This window comes from Callithrix jacchus, chromosome 5, assembly GCF_049354715.1.
Source record: "Callithrix jacchus isolate 240 chromosome 5, calJac240_pri, whole genome shotgun sequence".
NCBI classification, from domain to species: Eukaryota; Metazoa; Chordata; class Mammalia; order Primates; family Cebidae; genus Callithrix; species Callithrix jacchus.
The window spans coordinates 47289295-47306036 of record NC_133506.1 but is presented as its reverse complement, the minus strand read 5'-3'; the positions used below and the strand labels follow the sequence as shown (position 1 = coordinate 47306036).

The following is a 16742-nucleotide window of genomic DNA, read 5'->3' as shown; positions in this document are numbered from 1 at the left end:
TTGGGCTGATACAAAGTTGTTCATCAGAAATTCTCATTGGCTTACAGAAATAACATTGATTAGTAATTGACTATACATTGTTAACCTGTAGGGTGTGGGTTATAGTGTCTGGTGCAGCATTATTAGGTTAATTTCTAGCTACTTGTGGCAATAACGTGCAGTTTCAGGAGATAAATATGTAGCTCAAAGGAGGGAGTAGAACGTGATTGCCGCTTCCTTTTAAATGTCTCTCTGGGCCTGATAATTTAAAAACACTTGCATTACTGAGATAAAAGTTGTTTTATTTATTTATCTGGAGCCAAACCCACAATATCTCTCAGGTATGCTTGTATAAAATGAACACATGTCAAAGAATTATTAACAAATTTACAATTGATTCAGAGGAGAATTTATTTATTTATTTATCTATTCATTTATTATTTTTTGAGAGAGTCTCGCTGTGTTGCTCAAGCTGGAGTGCAGTGGTGTGATCCTGGCTCACGACAACCTCCGTCTCCCAGTTTCAAGAGATTCTTCTGCCTCAGCCTCTTGAGTAGCTGGGACTGTAGGTGTGCATCACCACACCCGTCTAATTTTTTTGTATTTTTGGTAGAGATGGGGTTTCACCATATTGGCCAGGCTGGTCTCCAATTCCTGACCTCATGATCTGCCTGCTTCAGCCTCCCAAAGTGCTGGGATTACAGGCTAAGTCACCTCATCCAGCCCAGAGAATTTAAAATGAACTCCTAAATTGCTGGCAATTAGGAATGTTGAAAAGAAGTTACAAACAGATGCAAAGCATGATTAATATCCACAGGCAATCATTCCACTGGACAAAATATATTTGCATTTCTATGCACAAAAATCATTTGCATAATTATCAGTTTTCTACAATTTTTAGAGTTGTAAACTAGCTCAAGGACAATAAAAGACACAGGGAACCTGGACAAGTGTGCTAAGGCAGGTTATCAAGTAATCTTTTTCATGCTTTCAAAGCTTTTGACAACCTTCAGGAGGATGTCCTTTTCTTGAAACAAGGGCTGTGTCTGACTGTACCCCCCTACGTATAGACCATACATTACTGCCTGATGGAATGATCGGACATCTGTTGATTTTTTTCCCTAACCTTCTTAGTGCCCCTTTTGGAAGTAAAAATAGAATATTTTGAGGTGTGGTGGCTGATGCCTGTAATCCCAGCACTTGGGAGGCTGAGACAGGAGGATCATTTGAGCTCAGGAGTTTGAGACCAGCCTGGGCAACATGGCAAACCCAATCTCTACAAAAAAAATACAGAACTTAGCTGGGCATGGTGGTGCGTGCCTATAGTTCCAGCTTCTTGGGGGGCTGAGGTGGGAGGATAGTTTGAGCCTGAGCAGCCAAGGGTATAGTGAGCCTTGATTACACTATTGCACGCCACCCTGGGCTGGACGGAGCAAGACCCTATCTCAAAAACACATACCCAGCTCAGAATATTATTAAATTTTAGCTAGATATTGCTGCTTGTTAAAAGTTCTCAACCTAAGACATTTTCTTTCCAAAAACAAAACAAAACAAAATAAATAAAGGATTGGGAGAGGATTGGATTGGTAAGTGTTAGAGAGAGACACAGTCGGCTGCCCATGGTGGGTCATGCCAGGCTTGTAATCCTAGCACTTTGGGAGGATCACTTGAGGCCAGAAGATCAAGAGCAGCCTGGCCAACGTGGTGAAATCTCATCTCTACTAAAAATACAAAAATTAGCCAGGCACGGAGGTGCACACTTGTAATCCCAGCCACGCAAGGGGCTGACACAGGAGAATCACTTGAACCCGGGAGGTGGTGGAGGTTGCAGTGAGACAAGATCACACCACCACACTCCAGCCTGGGTAACAGAGTGAGACCGTCTCAAAAAAAAAAAAGACACACACAGTCTTATTAGAAATTTTAAAATGATTTAACATCACATTCTAACTCAGTGGTTCTTAACCAGGGACAATTTTTTCCCCCAGGAGACATTTAACAATGTCTGAAAACATTTGTGGTTGTCACAGCTGGTGTGAGGCAGCTACTGGCATTTAGTTGGTAGCAACCAAGGATGCTGCTAAATGTCCCATAATGCACAGCACAGCCGCCATGATAGATATTCAGCCCAAACTGCAATAGTGTAGGGAGACTTTGGGGGATACTTAGAATGTTTATTCAGAGAGAATTCGTGGGGACAGCATTGTAGGCACTAAAAGGATTTTATTTTCTCACTCCCAGCCTGAGTTTTCCCAAAGCGTATTTATTATTTATTTCCATTTTCCCTGCCTCCTTCATCTCTCATCACTGCCCTTACCCTTGACTTCTTGCCTGCTTACCATCAAACGCCCCTTCTTTGCAGCAGGTTTAAAGTAGCAGTGGGGGCAGAGCACAGTGGCTCACACCTGTAATCCCAGCACTCTGGAAGGCTGAGGCAGTGGATCACCTGAGGCCAGGAGTTCGAGACCAGTCTGGCCAACGTGGTGAAAAACTGTCTCTACTAAAAATACAAAAATTAGCCAGCTGTGGTGGCAGGCACTGTTAACCCCAGCTACACTGAAGGCTGAGGCAGGAGAATTGCTTGAACCTGGGAGGTGGAGGTTGCAGTGAACCAAGATCACACCACTGGGCGACAGAGCGAGATTCCGTCTCCAAATAAATAAAAAAATAAAAAATAAAGCAGCAGTGGGCTTGAAGGTTTATAGGCTTCATGGTGGACCAAACTGAAAGTTTCAGGATATATTCCAGCTCCAGCCTGGCATTCACCAGGTATGGATGGCATATGACATAGAGGCATGTAATGTGACCTCTGTGGGCCACAGGCTCTCTGATTTCTGGAAAGTAGAAGTCAGACTAGATTGACTTATCTCTCCAGGACCTTTCTACTCCAGGTACCTAGGAGTCAGGGGTGTACTGCACCCAGGGCCTGCTGGATGGAGAGGATTGTCATGGACCTCTGCAAGTGGCTTTCCCTGAGGAAGCAGAACCATTAGGTGACCATTCCTGGGGAGAAGGCAGTGCTGTTTCAGGAAGAGAGGTGCTGCATCCCCAGAAGGGGACCTCAGATGAAGCTCTCACATTCCATCGCTGCCCTCAGCCTTGCTTCTCTCCCAGACCCTCGCGCCGCTCTGTTGATCCCTTGGGTGTCTTGCCTGTCCCAAGCAGGCATCTGATTCTCTCTCAAGCGTAAGATTAAAACCTGTGAGTGTCTCCCTTCCTGAGGGATTACCTTGCTGAAAAGGAGTCTTGGCCTGGTGCAGTGGCTCACACCCAGGACACTGGAAGGCCAAGGGAGGAGGATGGCTGGAGCCCAGGAGTTCAAGGCCAGCCTGGACCACATAGTGAAGCCTTGTCTCTACAAAAAAATTAAATAAATTGCCTGGCATGGCAGTGCACATCTGTAGTCCCAGCTACAACAGAGCAAGACCCTGTCTCTAAAACTAAAAATGGCCAGGTGTGGTGGCACACACCTGTAATCCCAGCACTTAGGGAGGCCAAGTCAGGTAGATCACCTGAGGTCAGGAGTTTGAGACTAGCCTGGCTAACATGACAAAATCTTATCTCTAGTAAAAATACAGAAATTAGCCGGGGTGTGCCTGTAGTCCCAGCTACTTGGGAGGCTGAGGCGGGAGAATCTCTTGACCTGGGAGGCAGAAGTTGCAGTGAGCCGAGATCACACCATTGCACTCCAGCCTGGGCAACAAGGTAAGACTCTGTCTCAAAAAACAAAAAAAACAAAAAAAAAATTGTTGGAATGATTAAGTGCAATCATGAGGTCAGGTGTTCGAGACCAGCCTGACCAACATAGTGAAACCCCATCTCTACTAAAAGTGCAAAAAAGTGGCCAGGCGTGGTGGTAGGTGCCTGTAATCCTAGCTACTTGGGAGGCTGAGGCAGGAGAATCACTTGAACCTGGGAGGCAGAGGTTGTAGTGAGCTGAGACCGTGCCACTGCACTCCAGTCTGAGCAACAATGTGAGACTCAGTCTCAAAAAAAAAAAAAAAAAATTGTTGGAATGATTAAGTGCAATCATGAAAAATGTAAAAAAGAACTTAGTACAACGTCTGCCACATGTAAATGCACATCAAAGGTTAGCTATTAGCTGGACTCAGTGGCTCACGCCTGTAATCCCTGCACTTTGGGAGGCCAAGGTGGGCAGATCACCTGAGGTCAAGAGTTCAAGAGCAGCCTAGCCAACATGATGAAACCCCATCTCTACTAAAAATACAAAAAAAAAAAAAAAAATTAGCAGGGCATGGTGGTGAGCACCTGCAATCCTAGCTACTTAGGAGGCTGAGGCAGAAGAATTGATTGAACTCAGGAGGTGGAGGTTGCAGTGAGCCGATATCACGCCATTGTACTCCAGCTCAGGCAACAGTGCGAGACTCAGTTTCGAAAAAAAAAAAAAAGTTAGCTATTACAGGTCCTATTTCTGTGATATGAATATTCATATTTTTCCCCAATTCAAGAATGAACACAAGAGCATTATCAGTGATTGACTCTGAAAAAAAGATTCCAGGTGGGTTTTTACAATACAATTTAATTAGCAGGGAATTTTTTTTTTTTAGTAGTTTTCCATTCATAGAAAATGCAAGCAGATTAGCCCAGAGAGTTCCATATGTCCCCATCCTATATCCGTGTCCCCAGTCACAGGGACAATTTCCCATATTAACATTTTGCCTTAGTGTGGTACATCCAGGTGGATCTTAAATATTTCCTTACTTTGTTTTGTCGACACTCCATGTTTTCTCTAGCAAAACACAAGTGGCTTTTACAATAACTTTTTTTCTTTTCTTTTCTTTTTTTTTTTTTTTTGAGACAGAGTCTCACACTGTTGCCCGAGCTGGAGTGCAGCGGCATGGTCTCAGCTCACAGCAACTTCTGCCTCCCAGGTTCAAGTGATTCTCCTGCCTCAGCCTCTCAGTGTCAGGATTACAGGCGTGAGCCACTGTGCCCAGCCTCCTTGATCTTCTCTTGTACCCCGTGTAGTAGAGGGTGTAGGTTTGAAAGGTGGATGTCTAGCAAAGCAGATGGGAGATGGTGGCACCCACTCTGATGCCATAATTGGCATGTCAGAGTGTTTATACTTCTTCCATGCAAGAAGCCTTTATTGAGTGCCAACTGTGTGCCATGCTATGTATGAAGCATCATTTTAGATCTAGAAGAGATAGCAGGAAGCAAAACACACAGATCTGTTGGCTAGAGAATGCTATTTCCTCTCCAAAGCAGCAATTACTAATGCATGCTTTCACCAATGCAGCAATTACTAATGACATGCTTCTTTTCTTGAGAGACTTCTCTGGGGCATGAGGTAAGTCACACTTCTTGGTTTGAGATCCACCCCAGACACTGGGTTATTTGGTGATTCCACCCTGTATGATCGCAAACATAAAAGGCATTCACTTACCGGCAGTTAGCACTAAGTTAAAAAACGGAAAGATAAAAGAAAAGGGCCAGGTGCAGTGGCCCACGCCTGTAATCCCAGCACTTTGGGAGGCCGAGGTGGGCAGATTACATGAGGCCAGGAGTTCAAGACCAGCCTGGCCAACATGGTGAAACCCCATCTCTACTAAAAATACGAAAATTAGCTGGGCACAGTGGTGGCGTGTCTGTAATCCCAGCCACTTGGGTGGCTGAGGCAGGAGAATTGCTTGAACCTGGGAGGTGGAGGTTGCAGTGAGCTGAGATTTCACCACTGCGCTCCAGTCTGGGTGACAGGGGGAGATGCTATTTCAAAAAGAAAAAGAAAAGAAATGGCATCCACACCCAACATGATCTGTCATTAGATGTAACTACATAAAAGTCAGATTTAGATTAGTTTATATGGTATTACATTTTCAGGCTCTTTTGTTAGATATGGATTTTTTTTTTCGAATGGAGTTTTGCTCTTGTTACTCAGGCTAGAATGCAATGGTTCGATCTTGGCTCACCTCAACCTCCACCTCCCGGGTTTAAGAAATTCTCTTGCCTCAGCCTCCTGAGTAGCTGAGATTACAGGCATATACCACCACACCCAGCTAATTTTGTATTTTTAGTAGAGATGGGGTTTCTCCATGTTGGTCAGGCTGATCTCGAACCCCCGACCTCTGGTGATCCGCTCACCTCAGCTTCCCCAAATGCTGGGATTACAGGGGTGAGCCACCGTACTCGGTCTACATATTGATTTTTTTTTGAGACCGAGTTTTACTCTTGTTACCCAGGCTGGAGTGCAATGGCGTGATCTCGGTTCACCGCAACCTCCGCCTCCTGGGTTAAAGCAATTCTCCTGCCTCAGCCTCCCGAGTAGCTGGGATTACAGGCACACACCACCATGCCCAGCTAATTTTTGTATTTTTAGTAGAGACGGGGTTTCACCATGTTGACCAGGATGGTCTTGATCTCTTGACCTTGTGATCCACCCGCCTCGGCCTCCCAAAGCGCTGGGATTATAGGTGTGAGCCACCGCGCCCGGCCTACATATTGATTTTTAAACTCCTTCACTTTGTTCCTTCCCACTTTTTTTTTCTGCTCTCAAAACTTTATCAGGCCTTTGGAAAGTTCATGATCCTAGACAGTATGTGGGAGAGTGTGCAAGGGACTGTGAATGTGGGATGTGGTGAAGGAGATAGGTGTGTGTGTGAGCTTGAATCACAGGGACGGGGAATGCAGAGTGACTGAGGCCTGAGATGGGGGCCCATGTGCAAGTCAGAGAAAGTGGCTGGTGTGAGAATGAGGGTGTTCCGATTATTGAAGGGTGTTTGGATGAAAGAGGCCGGTGTGTGTATGTGACGGTGAGTTCTCACAATCCAGGTAGAGAATGAGGGTGAGGATGGCAAAGGACTGAGGGTGAGGGAGACTGAAAAGCCGAGGGTCCCTGTGTGACTGTGATTTCTGCGGGCGCATGTGTGTAAGGCTTGAGAAGTTGGGTGCATGGATGATGGTGACCAACGGGAGGGTGAGCGTGTGTATGTGTGTGTGCGCGTGCGAGCGCAGAACTCACCTGTGATTGTGAATGCCGGATGTTGCCGGTAGTGAGCAGCAGCAGGTGTGTGTGTGTAGGGCCTGCACCTGAATGTGCAAGTTGGTGCAAGAGTGAGCGAGTGGGAATGAGTGTGACTGATGGGGTGAGCGTGGCCGGATGCCCGTGTGATTGTGCATATCAGATGTTGGTGCAGATGAGTGTGACAGCGCGCGTGTGTAGGCTGGTATGTGATTGTGAATGTAGGATTTGGGTGGGGGGGGTACGGGGCGCGCGCACGGCAGGCGTGGGCGGGGGGCGCGTGGCCGGGTGGGCGCGCGTGGGGGGCGCGCGGCGCGGGCCGGGGGCGGGGATACTGCGGCGGCCGCGGCGGCGCGGACACGGCCCGGTCGCCCCCAGTGGCAGGCGCGGTGCAGCGCGAAGCGAGCGGGCGCAGCGCGGAGCTCGGGCCCATGGTGCGCCCGTGTCCGTCGGTCGGGCCGCGCGGGCGGCTCCGCGCGTGGCCCGGCGCTCGCGAGCTCGCCCCCTCGCTGCGGGCCCGGTCCGCCCGCTGCCGCCGCCTCCTCCCCCGGGGCTGCGCGGCGCCGGCGGGCGGCGGCGCGGAGGCCGGACCGGGCGGCGGCCCAGGCAGCGCGGGGGGCGCGGCAGCTAAGGCGGGCGGCGCTGCCGACATGACGGACAACATCCCGCTGCAGCCAGTGCGCCAGAAGAAGCGGATGGACAGCAGGCCCCGCGCCGGGTGAGTGGGCCCCGGCCCGCTTCCTTCTTTGTCCGGGCCGCCCCGAGTCCGGCGCTCAGGCAGCCTGGCCGGGCCTGACAGGTTGGCCCCGCGCGGCGCCCGGCGCCCGGCGCCATGAGCCCGGGGCAGGGCCGGGGAGGCGGGGAGGGGGTCCCTGCGCTCCAGCCCCGGCCGGCCGCTAGCCAGATCCCGACCTTGTGGGGTTCTAGCGCCCGATGGCCTGCCCCCTACCCCCCGGCCCACCTTCCTTTAGAAACCCGGAGAAGCCGGGCCCGCCCCAGCGCTGTTTACACACTCGCGGAATTCGGATCAGCCGTATTTTCTAACCGTTTTATTGTTCCGTAATTAGTATCTGTGGTTGCGATTACGATTTGGTCAGTATCTCACCGAGCTCTGCGCTTGGAGCATTCCTTGGGAAGCCCAGATACGCTCAGCTTTTAGGGGGCACGGCCTACGCCGCGGGGTTGCCCATCAGCGCCCCTGGCCCCAGTCCCAGGAGGCTGCGCGGAGACCACCTGCGCTCCGGTGGCCGCTTCCTCCTCCGCTTGGGGTGGACCCGAACCAGCAGCCGCAGGAGGGTGGGAGGGCTTCCTCCTGGTCTCTTGGTGACACTACCCCTTGTGTTCTTCTCCCACAATTTGGGGGGAGGATTCCCACAGCTGGGATAGGGGATGCCACCTGCTGTGCCCTTCCCGCAGCAGGAGACCCCGAGGGCAACCTAGGCGCGGAAGAAGGGAGGGTTTTCCCGCAGGAGGGGAGAGGGGACGGGTTGGTATTTTGCAACTCGCGGTCTTCCTGTTCGGAGGATGGCAGCGTGACCTGTGGAGGTTTGCCCTCGCATCGCCTGCCATAGACTTACCTGGGCGTGAGGGGCGGGGGTGGGAAGGAAGGGGGTGGGCGCTGGTGCAAATGCAGATCCCCTGGCCCCGCCTAGACCCGCCAATCAGAGTTCTGGGGGGTGGGGCCTGGGGAATGTGCATTTCCACAGGCCGCGCAGGTGAGGCTGGAGCCCGCGGGAGGCTGAGCGCGGCGGCGCCGGGCGGGGCCGGCGTCCTATCTGCTCCGCCCTTCCTCTGGCTTCCCTGGGCACTTCCCGGTGGCAGCCGCTTATGGCTGCGTCAGCTGCTTGGAACAGGAGACGCAGCGGGTGGGGTGAACCCCAAGGGTGGCTTCACCAGGTGTCAGTGGAATTAAAAAAAATAAAAGAATGGTGCCGGCGGCCATTTTGTGGGGTCTTTGTCCCTGGCTTCCAGAATCCTCTGAAGAGGAGGCCTCACTGAGGTTACACGGAGGAAAGTGGCGCTTAGGGAGGTCGTAAGGGCTGCAGGGAAGACTGCAAAATGGAGATGGAACTCCGTAATGTCTGACCCAAAGACAGTTCCCTCACCCCTCCCTTCTCTGTTCTGCGTTTATTTTTTTAAACGGGGGCATGGGAGGGGAAGGTCTTGCTATGTTGCTCAGGCTGGCCTGGAACTCTTGGCCTCAGAGAACCCTCCGCCTCAGCCTCCTGCGTTTTTATTTTTATTTATTTATTTATTTTGGAGACGGAGCCTTGCCCTGGAGTGCAATGGCATGATCTCGGCTCACTGCAACCTCTGCCTCCCGGGTTCAAGCGATTCTCCTGCCTCAGCCTCCTGAGTAGCTGGGATTACAGGCACCTGCCACCACACACGGCTAATTTTTGTATTTTTAGTAGAGACGGGGTTTTGCCATATTGACCAGGCTGGTTTCAAACTCCTCACCTTAGGTGACCCACCTGTCTCAGCCTCGCAAAGTGCTAGGATTACAAGCATCAGCCAGGATACCTGGCCCTCTTGCATTTTAATAATGACATTTGACTTGAACTGTATGCCTGGAATAGTGCCTGGTGCATCCTACACCATCATTAAATATTGTAATGAATTAACATGAGTGGATTGTAAAATCAGGTGGTTATTAATTCGTGCCATGAGCGATTATGAGAAGCCTACTATGTGCAGGAGCCACTCCAGATGATTGGGATTCGAGGATAAATGAAAGATGACCTGCCCAACAGGTGTGTGTGTGTGTCCTGACCCTGGCTGTGCATTAGAATCACCAGGGAAACTTAACTACCCTTTTCTGACCCATTCTAGCCCTTTAAAATGAGAATTTAGGGTTGGCCTTGGGAATCTATATAAATATTTTTTTCTAATCTCCCCTGATGATTTAAATATGCAATCAGACTTGAGAACTTCTGAGTCAGTGCATGAGAAAAAAATTCAAATCTTGTTCAAAAGTGATCATTAGCATGATTGAAATATGAGCCGTTCATATGGAGACCCAGAAGGATACTTTTATTTAAAAGTAAGTTTTCTCCAAAACCAGGCTACACAGGAGGAAAATAATAATAAAATAAAAGTAAGTTTTCTGGTTAGTGTTAGAATGGAGTATTACGCCCCTTTTAGAGTTTGCTAGCTTTGAAACTAATCTTTCTTTTGAGATGGCGTTTCGCTCATTACCCAAGTTGGAGTGCAATGGCATGGTTTTGGCTCACTGCAACCTCTGCCTCCTGAGTTCAAAGCCGTTCTCCTGCCTCAGCTTCCCAAGTAGCTGGTATTACAGGCATCTGCTACCATGCCCGGCTAATTTTTGTATTTTTAGAGATGGAGTTTCACTATGTTGGCCAGGCTGGTCTTGAATTTCTGACCTCAGGTCATCTACCTGCCTTGGCCTCCTCAAGTGCTGGGATTACAGGCGGGAACCACCATGTTTAGCCTGGAATCGATCTATTTTTTTATTTTATGTATTTTATTTTATTTTTTAGATGGAGTTTTGTTCTTGTTGCTCAGGCTGGAGTGCAATGGCGCGATCTCAGCTCGCTGCAACTTCTGCCTCCTGGGTTCAAGCGATTCTCCTGCCTCAGCCTCCCCAGTAGCTGGGATTACAAGCATGCGCCACCACCCCCAGATAATTTTGTATTTTTAGTAGAGATGGGATTTCTCCATGTTGGTCAGGCTGGTCCCAAACTCACAACTTCAGGTGGTCTGCCCGCCTCGTGTCCCAGAGTGCTGGGATTACAGGCATGAGCCACCTCACCTGGCCAATGTATTTCTTAGACAGTGGCAAGAGTTTGGATTCAAATTGTGTAATGCTCTTGTATATAATCTGCATTTTCAGGAGTAGCAATGTCAAGATGGGAATCCTGAAGTTTGGAGACATTTTGAGAAGCCCAGAGAGATGGAGGAGCTTCCTGAAATATAACTGGAGACTGGGGGATGGCAGCATGAGCGCTAAAGTTGGTGGGTCGGTAAAGGACGAAGAAAGGAATATGTAATGGGTCAGGCTGTCTACTGGATACTTGAGATACATAGTGCTGTTTTGTTTGTTGTTTGTTTGTTTTTGAGACTGAGTTTCACTCTTGTTGCCCAGGCTGGAGTGCAGTGGTGTGATCTCGGCTCATTGCAACCTCTGCCTCCTGGGTTCAAGCGATTCTCTTGCCTCAGCCTCTAGAGTATATATCTAGAGGATATATAATCGCAGTGAGCTGCGATTATAGGCATGGGCCACCACGCCTGGGTAATTTTGTATTTTTAGTAGAGACAGGGTTTCTTCTTGTTGATCAGGCTGGTCTTGAACTGCCAACCTCAGGTGATCCACCCACCTCGGCCTCCCGTAGTGTTTCGATTACAGGTGTGAGCCACCACGGCTGGCCTGGCCCAATAGCACTGTTTTAATCCTTAAAACAACCATGTGAGTTTTTGGAGTTAATTCTCCCATTTTATTGAACAGAGAAACAAAGATTCACTGATACCAATTTGTTCACGGTCTTTGAGATAGTAAGTGAGAAGAGGCAGTTTTGAACCCGATCCACCCATTTCGCTTACTGGTTCTAGGCAATAAAGCTGGGGAATGGTTGGGAGATTTGTGGTTAAAAAAACCAAAAACAAGATGCCACATGTTGTAGGGGACAGAATGCAGTCATTTCTGGGGTCACTTAGCATATGTCGTGAAGACATGCGGTTTATTTGCTGGAGGAATACCCTGGTTTCAAAGCTCTTTTGTCTCTTGAGAAAGTTACCACATCCTGATGTTGAGGAAATGATTGAAATGGTATAGTTAGGAAACAAGGCATTTCACCTGCGTTGCTGGAAACCATCCTGTGACATCGTGTCCTTTGCTGATGGCTGAATGGAGTTCCTCTCATGGTGACACAGCAGGGATTGTTTGTTAGGAGCCAGGATGCAGGAGTCCGTCGAGGAGCTGGGTTTACACTAGGCTCTGCTGCTTACTAGCTGTGTGATCTTGGGAAAATACCTCTCTCAGTTTCTGTTGATTCATCTGTAAAATGGAAATAATGCCGAATAATACAGTGGCTCATGCCTGGAATCTCAGCACTTTGGGAGGCTGAGATGGGTGGATCACGAGGTCATGAGATCAAGACCATCTTGGCCAACATGGTGAAACCCTGTCTCTACTAAAAATACAAAAAAATAGCTGGGCGTGATGGCATGTGCCTGTAGTCCCAGCTACTCAGGAGGCTGAGGCACAAGAATCACTTGAACCCGGGAGGCGGAGGTTACAGTGAGCTGAGATCGCACCACTGCACTCCAGCCTGGCAGCAGAGCAAGACTGTCTCAAAAAAAAAAGGAGTAACAATAATTATATATCTCATAGAGTTGTTTAGTCCCTGTAGAGTTTAGAAGAGTAAGTGCTCAGTATGCCTGAGGTGTTTACTGGAGCTAATGGTGATAATTAGTTGTTGTATGAGGTTTGCTCTTGGGTCTGCAGCATACTTCTTTGAGAGGAGGGCCTTTTATGAGAAATTTAGAAATATTATGAACTTCATTGCTTTTTCCTGATCGAATTCAGGAAAATGAATAACTGTCGAGAGCATTCCATCCAAGTATGTCGAGGCCCTAGTGTGATGTTGTGGCAGTGATGGGAGCTTAGATACCAGGTGGCCCAAGGCTTCACCTCGTGGTAACAATCTACGTTTTGTGGCCACATTGGATGAGGATGCTTGGATGCTTGTTACATTTGGATTTGGGGGACTAGGAAGTTTTGAATATGAATCAGATTGAGAAAGAAGAGCTGAATATTTAGGTACATCGTCTATCATGGTTTTTAAAAACAGCTTTATTGAGGTATAATTTACATAGCATACATCTATTGAAAGTTCACAAACCATTGATTTTAAAAACAAACAAATGTATAGAGTTACGCAACAGTCACTCCAACGCGGGTTTTGAACATCTCCATCACCTCCGAACGTCTTCTTCAGCCCATCTGCGGTTCATCTCTGTCCTTGCCCCAGTCCCAGGCAACCAGTGGGCCTCTTTCTGTTTCCATAGGTTTGCCCTTTCTGGAAATTGTATGTCAATGGAATCACACCACATGCTGCCTCTTGTGTCTGGCTGCTTTCATTTAGCATGAAGTTTTTAAAGTTTCTTTTTATTGTGTAATAGAATTCCAGTTGGGCTCAGTGGCTCATACCTGTAGTCCCAGTGCTTTAAGAGGCTGAGGCAGGAGAATTGCTTGAGCCCTGGAGTTCAAGATCAGCCTGGACAACATAGTGAAACCCTGTCTCTACAATAAATAAATAAATAAAGCCAGGCATGGTGGGTTGAGTCTGTGGTCCCAGCTACTTGGGAGGCCTGTCGACACTTTGGGAGGCCCAGGTGGGTGGATCACCTGAGGTCAGGAGTTTGAATCCAGCTTGGCCAACAAGGTGAAACCCTGCCTTTACTGAAAAAAAAAAAAAAAAAAAAAAAAATAGCTGGGCGTGGTTGTGAGTGCCTGTAATCCCAGCTACTTGGGAGGCTGAGTCAGGAGAATTACTTGAACCTGGGAGGTGGAGGTTGCAGTGAGCCGAGATTGTGCCACTGTATTCCAGCCTGGGCGAAAGAGCAAGACTCAGTCTCATTAAAAAAAAAAGAAAAAAGGCCAGGAGCAGTGGCTCACGCCTGTAATCCCAGGAAGCTGAGATTTGGGAAGCTGAGGCAGGAGGATCATGAGGTCAAGAGATCGAGACAATCCTGGCCAACATGGCAAAACCCCATCTCTACTAAAAATACAAAAATGAGCTGGGTGTGGTGGTGCGCCTGTAGTCCCAGCTACTTGGGAGGCTGAAGCAGGGGAATTGCTTGAACCCGGGAAGCGGAGGTTGCAGTGAGCCGAGATCATGCCACTGCACTCCAGCCTGGATCCTGGCAATAGAGTGAGACTCCATCTCAAAAAATAAAAAAGAGAGAACAGAGAAAATTGATAAAGGAAATGCTGGCATTAGTTTTCCTTCAAAGACAATCACAGGGAACACAGACCTGTTAGCAGATGATGCTTTCTTCCTGTTTCTGCGTGTACATTGCTTTATGAGTAGGAAGCATGCAGCACATGGGTTTTTATTTATTTATTTATTTATTTATTGAGACAGGATCTCACTCTTTCTCAGACTGGAGTGCAGTTACACAATCAATGCTCATTGTAACCTCTGCCTCCTGGGCTTAAGTGATTCTCCCACCTTAGTTTTCCAAGCAGCTGGGACCATAGGTATGTATTACCACACTTTTTAGATACTCTATAGAGATGAGATCTCATTATATTGCCCAGTGTGACACATAGGTTTTTATGTTTTAGTTTTTTTTTTTTTTTTTTTGAGATGGAGTTTCGCTCTTGCTACCCAGGCTGGAGTGCAATGGGGCGATCTTGGCTCACCGCAACCTCCGCCTCCTGGGTTCAGGCAACTCTCCTGCCTCAGCCTCCTGAGTAGCTGGGACTACAGGCACATGCCACCATGCCCAGCTAATTTTTTGTATTTTTAGTAGAGACGGGGTTTCACCATGTTGACCAGGATGGTCTCGATCTCTTGACCTGGTGACCCACCCACCTTGGCCTCCCAAAGTGCTGGGATTACAGGCGTGAGCCACCACGCCCGGCCCCAGGTTTTTATGTTTTACTTTTTCACTTAGCATTTTACTGTAAAGCGTTTTGTGTATTATAATGTATTTATTAGCAAATGACATTTCATTTTATTGATTGTTTTGAGATGGAGTTTCACTCTGTTGCTCAGGCTGGAGTGCAATGGTGTGATCTTGGCTCACTGTAACCTCTACCTCCTGGTTTCAAGTGATTCTCCTGCCTCAGCCTCCCAAGTGGCTAGGACTACAGGCACACACCACCATGCCCGGCTAATTTTTGTATTTTTAGTAGAGATGGGGTTTTGCCATATGCAAATGACATTTTAAATGACAGCATATTTCTTTAAAAAAATTTTCTTTTTACAAATTTTAAATTATTTGCTTTAGTCTAAGGTATTTTGTTAGACAGCATAATATTTCTTTGAATAGACATCTCTAATTTACTTAACCAGTATCTTATATTCTCATAAGTTGATTTGTATTTTATTTTCTCTTTAGAAATAGTGTTTTCTTTTTCTTTTCTTTTTTCGAGACATGTTGCCTGGGCTGGAGTGCAGTGGCATGATCTCAGCTCACGCAAACTTCTGTCTCCTGGATTCAAGTGATTTCTCCTGCCTCAACCTCTCCAGTAGCTGGGATGATAGGCACCCATTACCACACTTGGCTATCTTTGTATTTTTAGTAGAGATAGCATTTGACCATGTTGCCAACTCCCAACCTCAGGTGATTGACCCACCTTTGTTTCCCAAGCTGCTGGGATTACAGGCATGAACCACTGCAGCTGGCCATGAGTAATTTTTTCATTCTGAATCCTGGCCCTCCAAAAGCAAACAAAGGGAAAGTGGAGAAAGGCACTGACTCCTGCCTCAGCCTGAGAAGTCACCTATCTGGGGTTGGATAAGCCTGATCAACAAAGAAGCACTCAAAACTGCAGCTTTGTGTGTGATGCCGCAGAAAACCAGTGCTTAAGAATTTTGGCCTTGTTTTTGGACGTTTCAGAGGATTGCTGGCTGTTTGAAAGGGCATCCAGATTTCTGCACAGTCACAGAAACGTTCACAGAGGTTTATAGCCTGAAGACTGAAAATAACTCCTGTTGATTCATCCATTCATTCACTCTATAAATATTTACTGAGTACTGACTCTGTCTCTGGCAGTTTAATATTAGGGATATAGCAGTCAACACATGGAACAGAAATCCCTGACAGCATGGGGCTTCCATTCTAGCCACACAGTAGATTTTCTAGTAAGAATTTTGTTAACTCTGTTGGTTTATTGGGTGCCAGCATCATGTCTTAGGTATTTTATTTTTTTTTTTTTGAGACAGAGTCTTGCTCTGTTGCCCAGACTGGAGTGTGGTGGCATGATCTCAGCTTACTGCAACCTCCACCTCCCAGGTTCAAGAGATTCTCGTGTGTCAGCCTCCTGAGTAGCTGGGATTGCAGGCGCTCATCACCACGGCCGGCTAATTTATATATTTTTAGTAGAGACGGGGTTTCACCATGTTTGCCAGGCTAGTCTCAAACTTCTGACCTCGTGATCTGCCCACCTTGGCCTCCCAAAGTGCTGAGATTACAGGCTTGAGCCACTGCACTCGGCTGTTCATAGAGTTCTTAGACCCCAGTGTGTGTTGCTCATGGAAGCTACCATAGCAGTGCCAGCCCCCATAGCGGGGTTGGAGGGAGGAGGCAGGTGCGCCTGGCAGTGCCAGGGGGAACCCTTGGTATGTGTGTGCTGTGTTCCTGTCATTTGGATTCCTCCCTACATTGCCATCTAGACGATTCAGAGGTGGCTCTCAGATTCTATGACAAAATGAGATTGCCAATCTTTGGCTAAGAGGGCTGGCTCTGGGGTCAGCCTGCTGGACTCACAGCCTGGCTCTGCCCCTTACAGACTACGAGACCCTCTGAGGTACAGTGTCCTCATCTACAAGAGGGCAGGGGTAGAAGCCCCGACTGTAGGATGACTGGGAGGAGCGAGGCAGGTAATTTGAATTGAATGAGGGCTTTGCCACAGCGCTTGGCACACATACTCAGCACTTGCTCATGTCTTTGCTTGTTTTTTTGGTGTCTAGGAAATTGCCTTCCACCGGGTTCTGCTCTGTTCTCTGGAATCTTGTAGGCTCGTGCTATGTGGGGTTGCCAGCCAGGTGCTTGGCCTAGATAGATCTGCGTTAGCACCTATGACCGAGTG

At 48.1% G+C, this 16742-nt stretch overlaps 1 protein-coding gene across 2 annotated transcripts in view; it reads left to right on the top strand.

The window, feature by feature from the left end:
• The first annotated feature begins 6956 nt into the window (after positions 1-6956).
• The window catches only part of ATP9A (ATPase phospholipid transporting 9A), a 167662-nt gene continuing 157876 nt past the window's right edge, over positions 6957-16742 (top strand). Inside the window, exon 1 of one of the 2 annotated variants that reach the window (XM_078371998.1) lies at positions 6957-7003. In XM_078371998.1, coding sequence (XP_078228124.1) covers positions 6978-7003 — 26 coding nt within the window. In that variant the 5' untranslated portion in view covers positions 6957-6977. Of the gene's footprint in view, positions 7004-7334; positions 7677-16742 lie in introns of those variants that run through there. The other variant, XM_035298943.3, reaches the window with a different exon arrangement.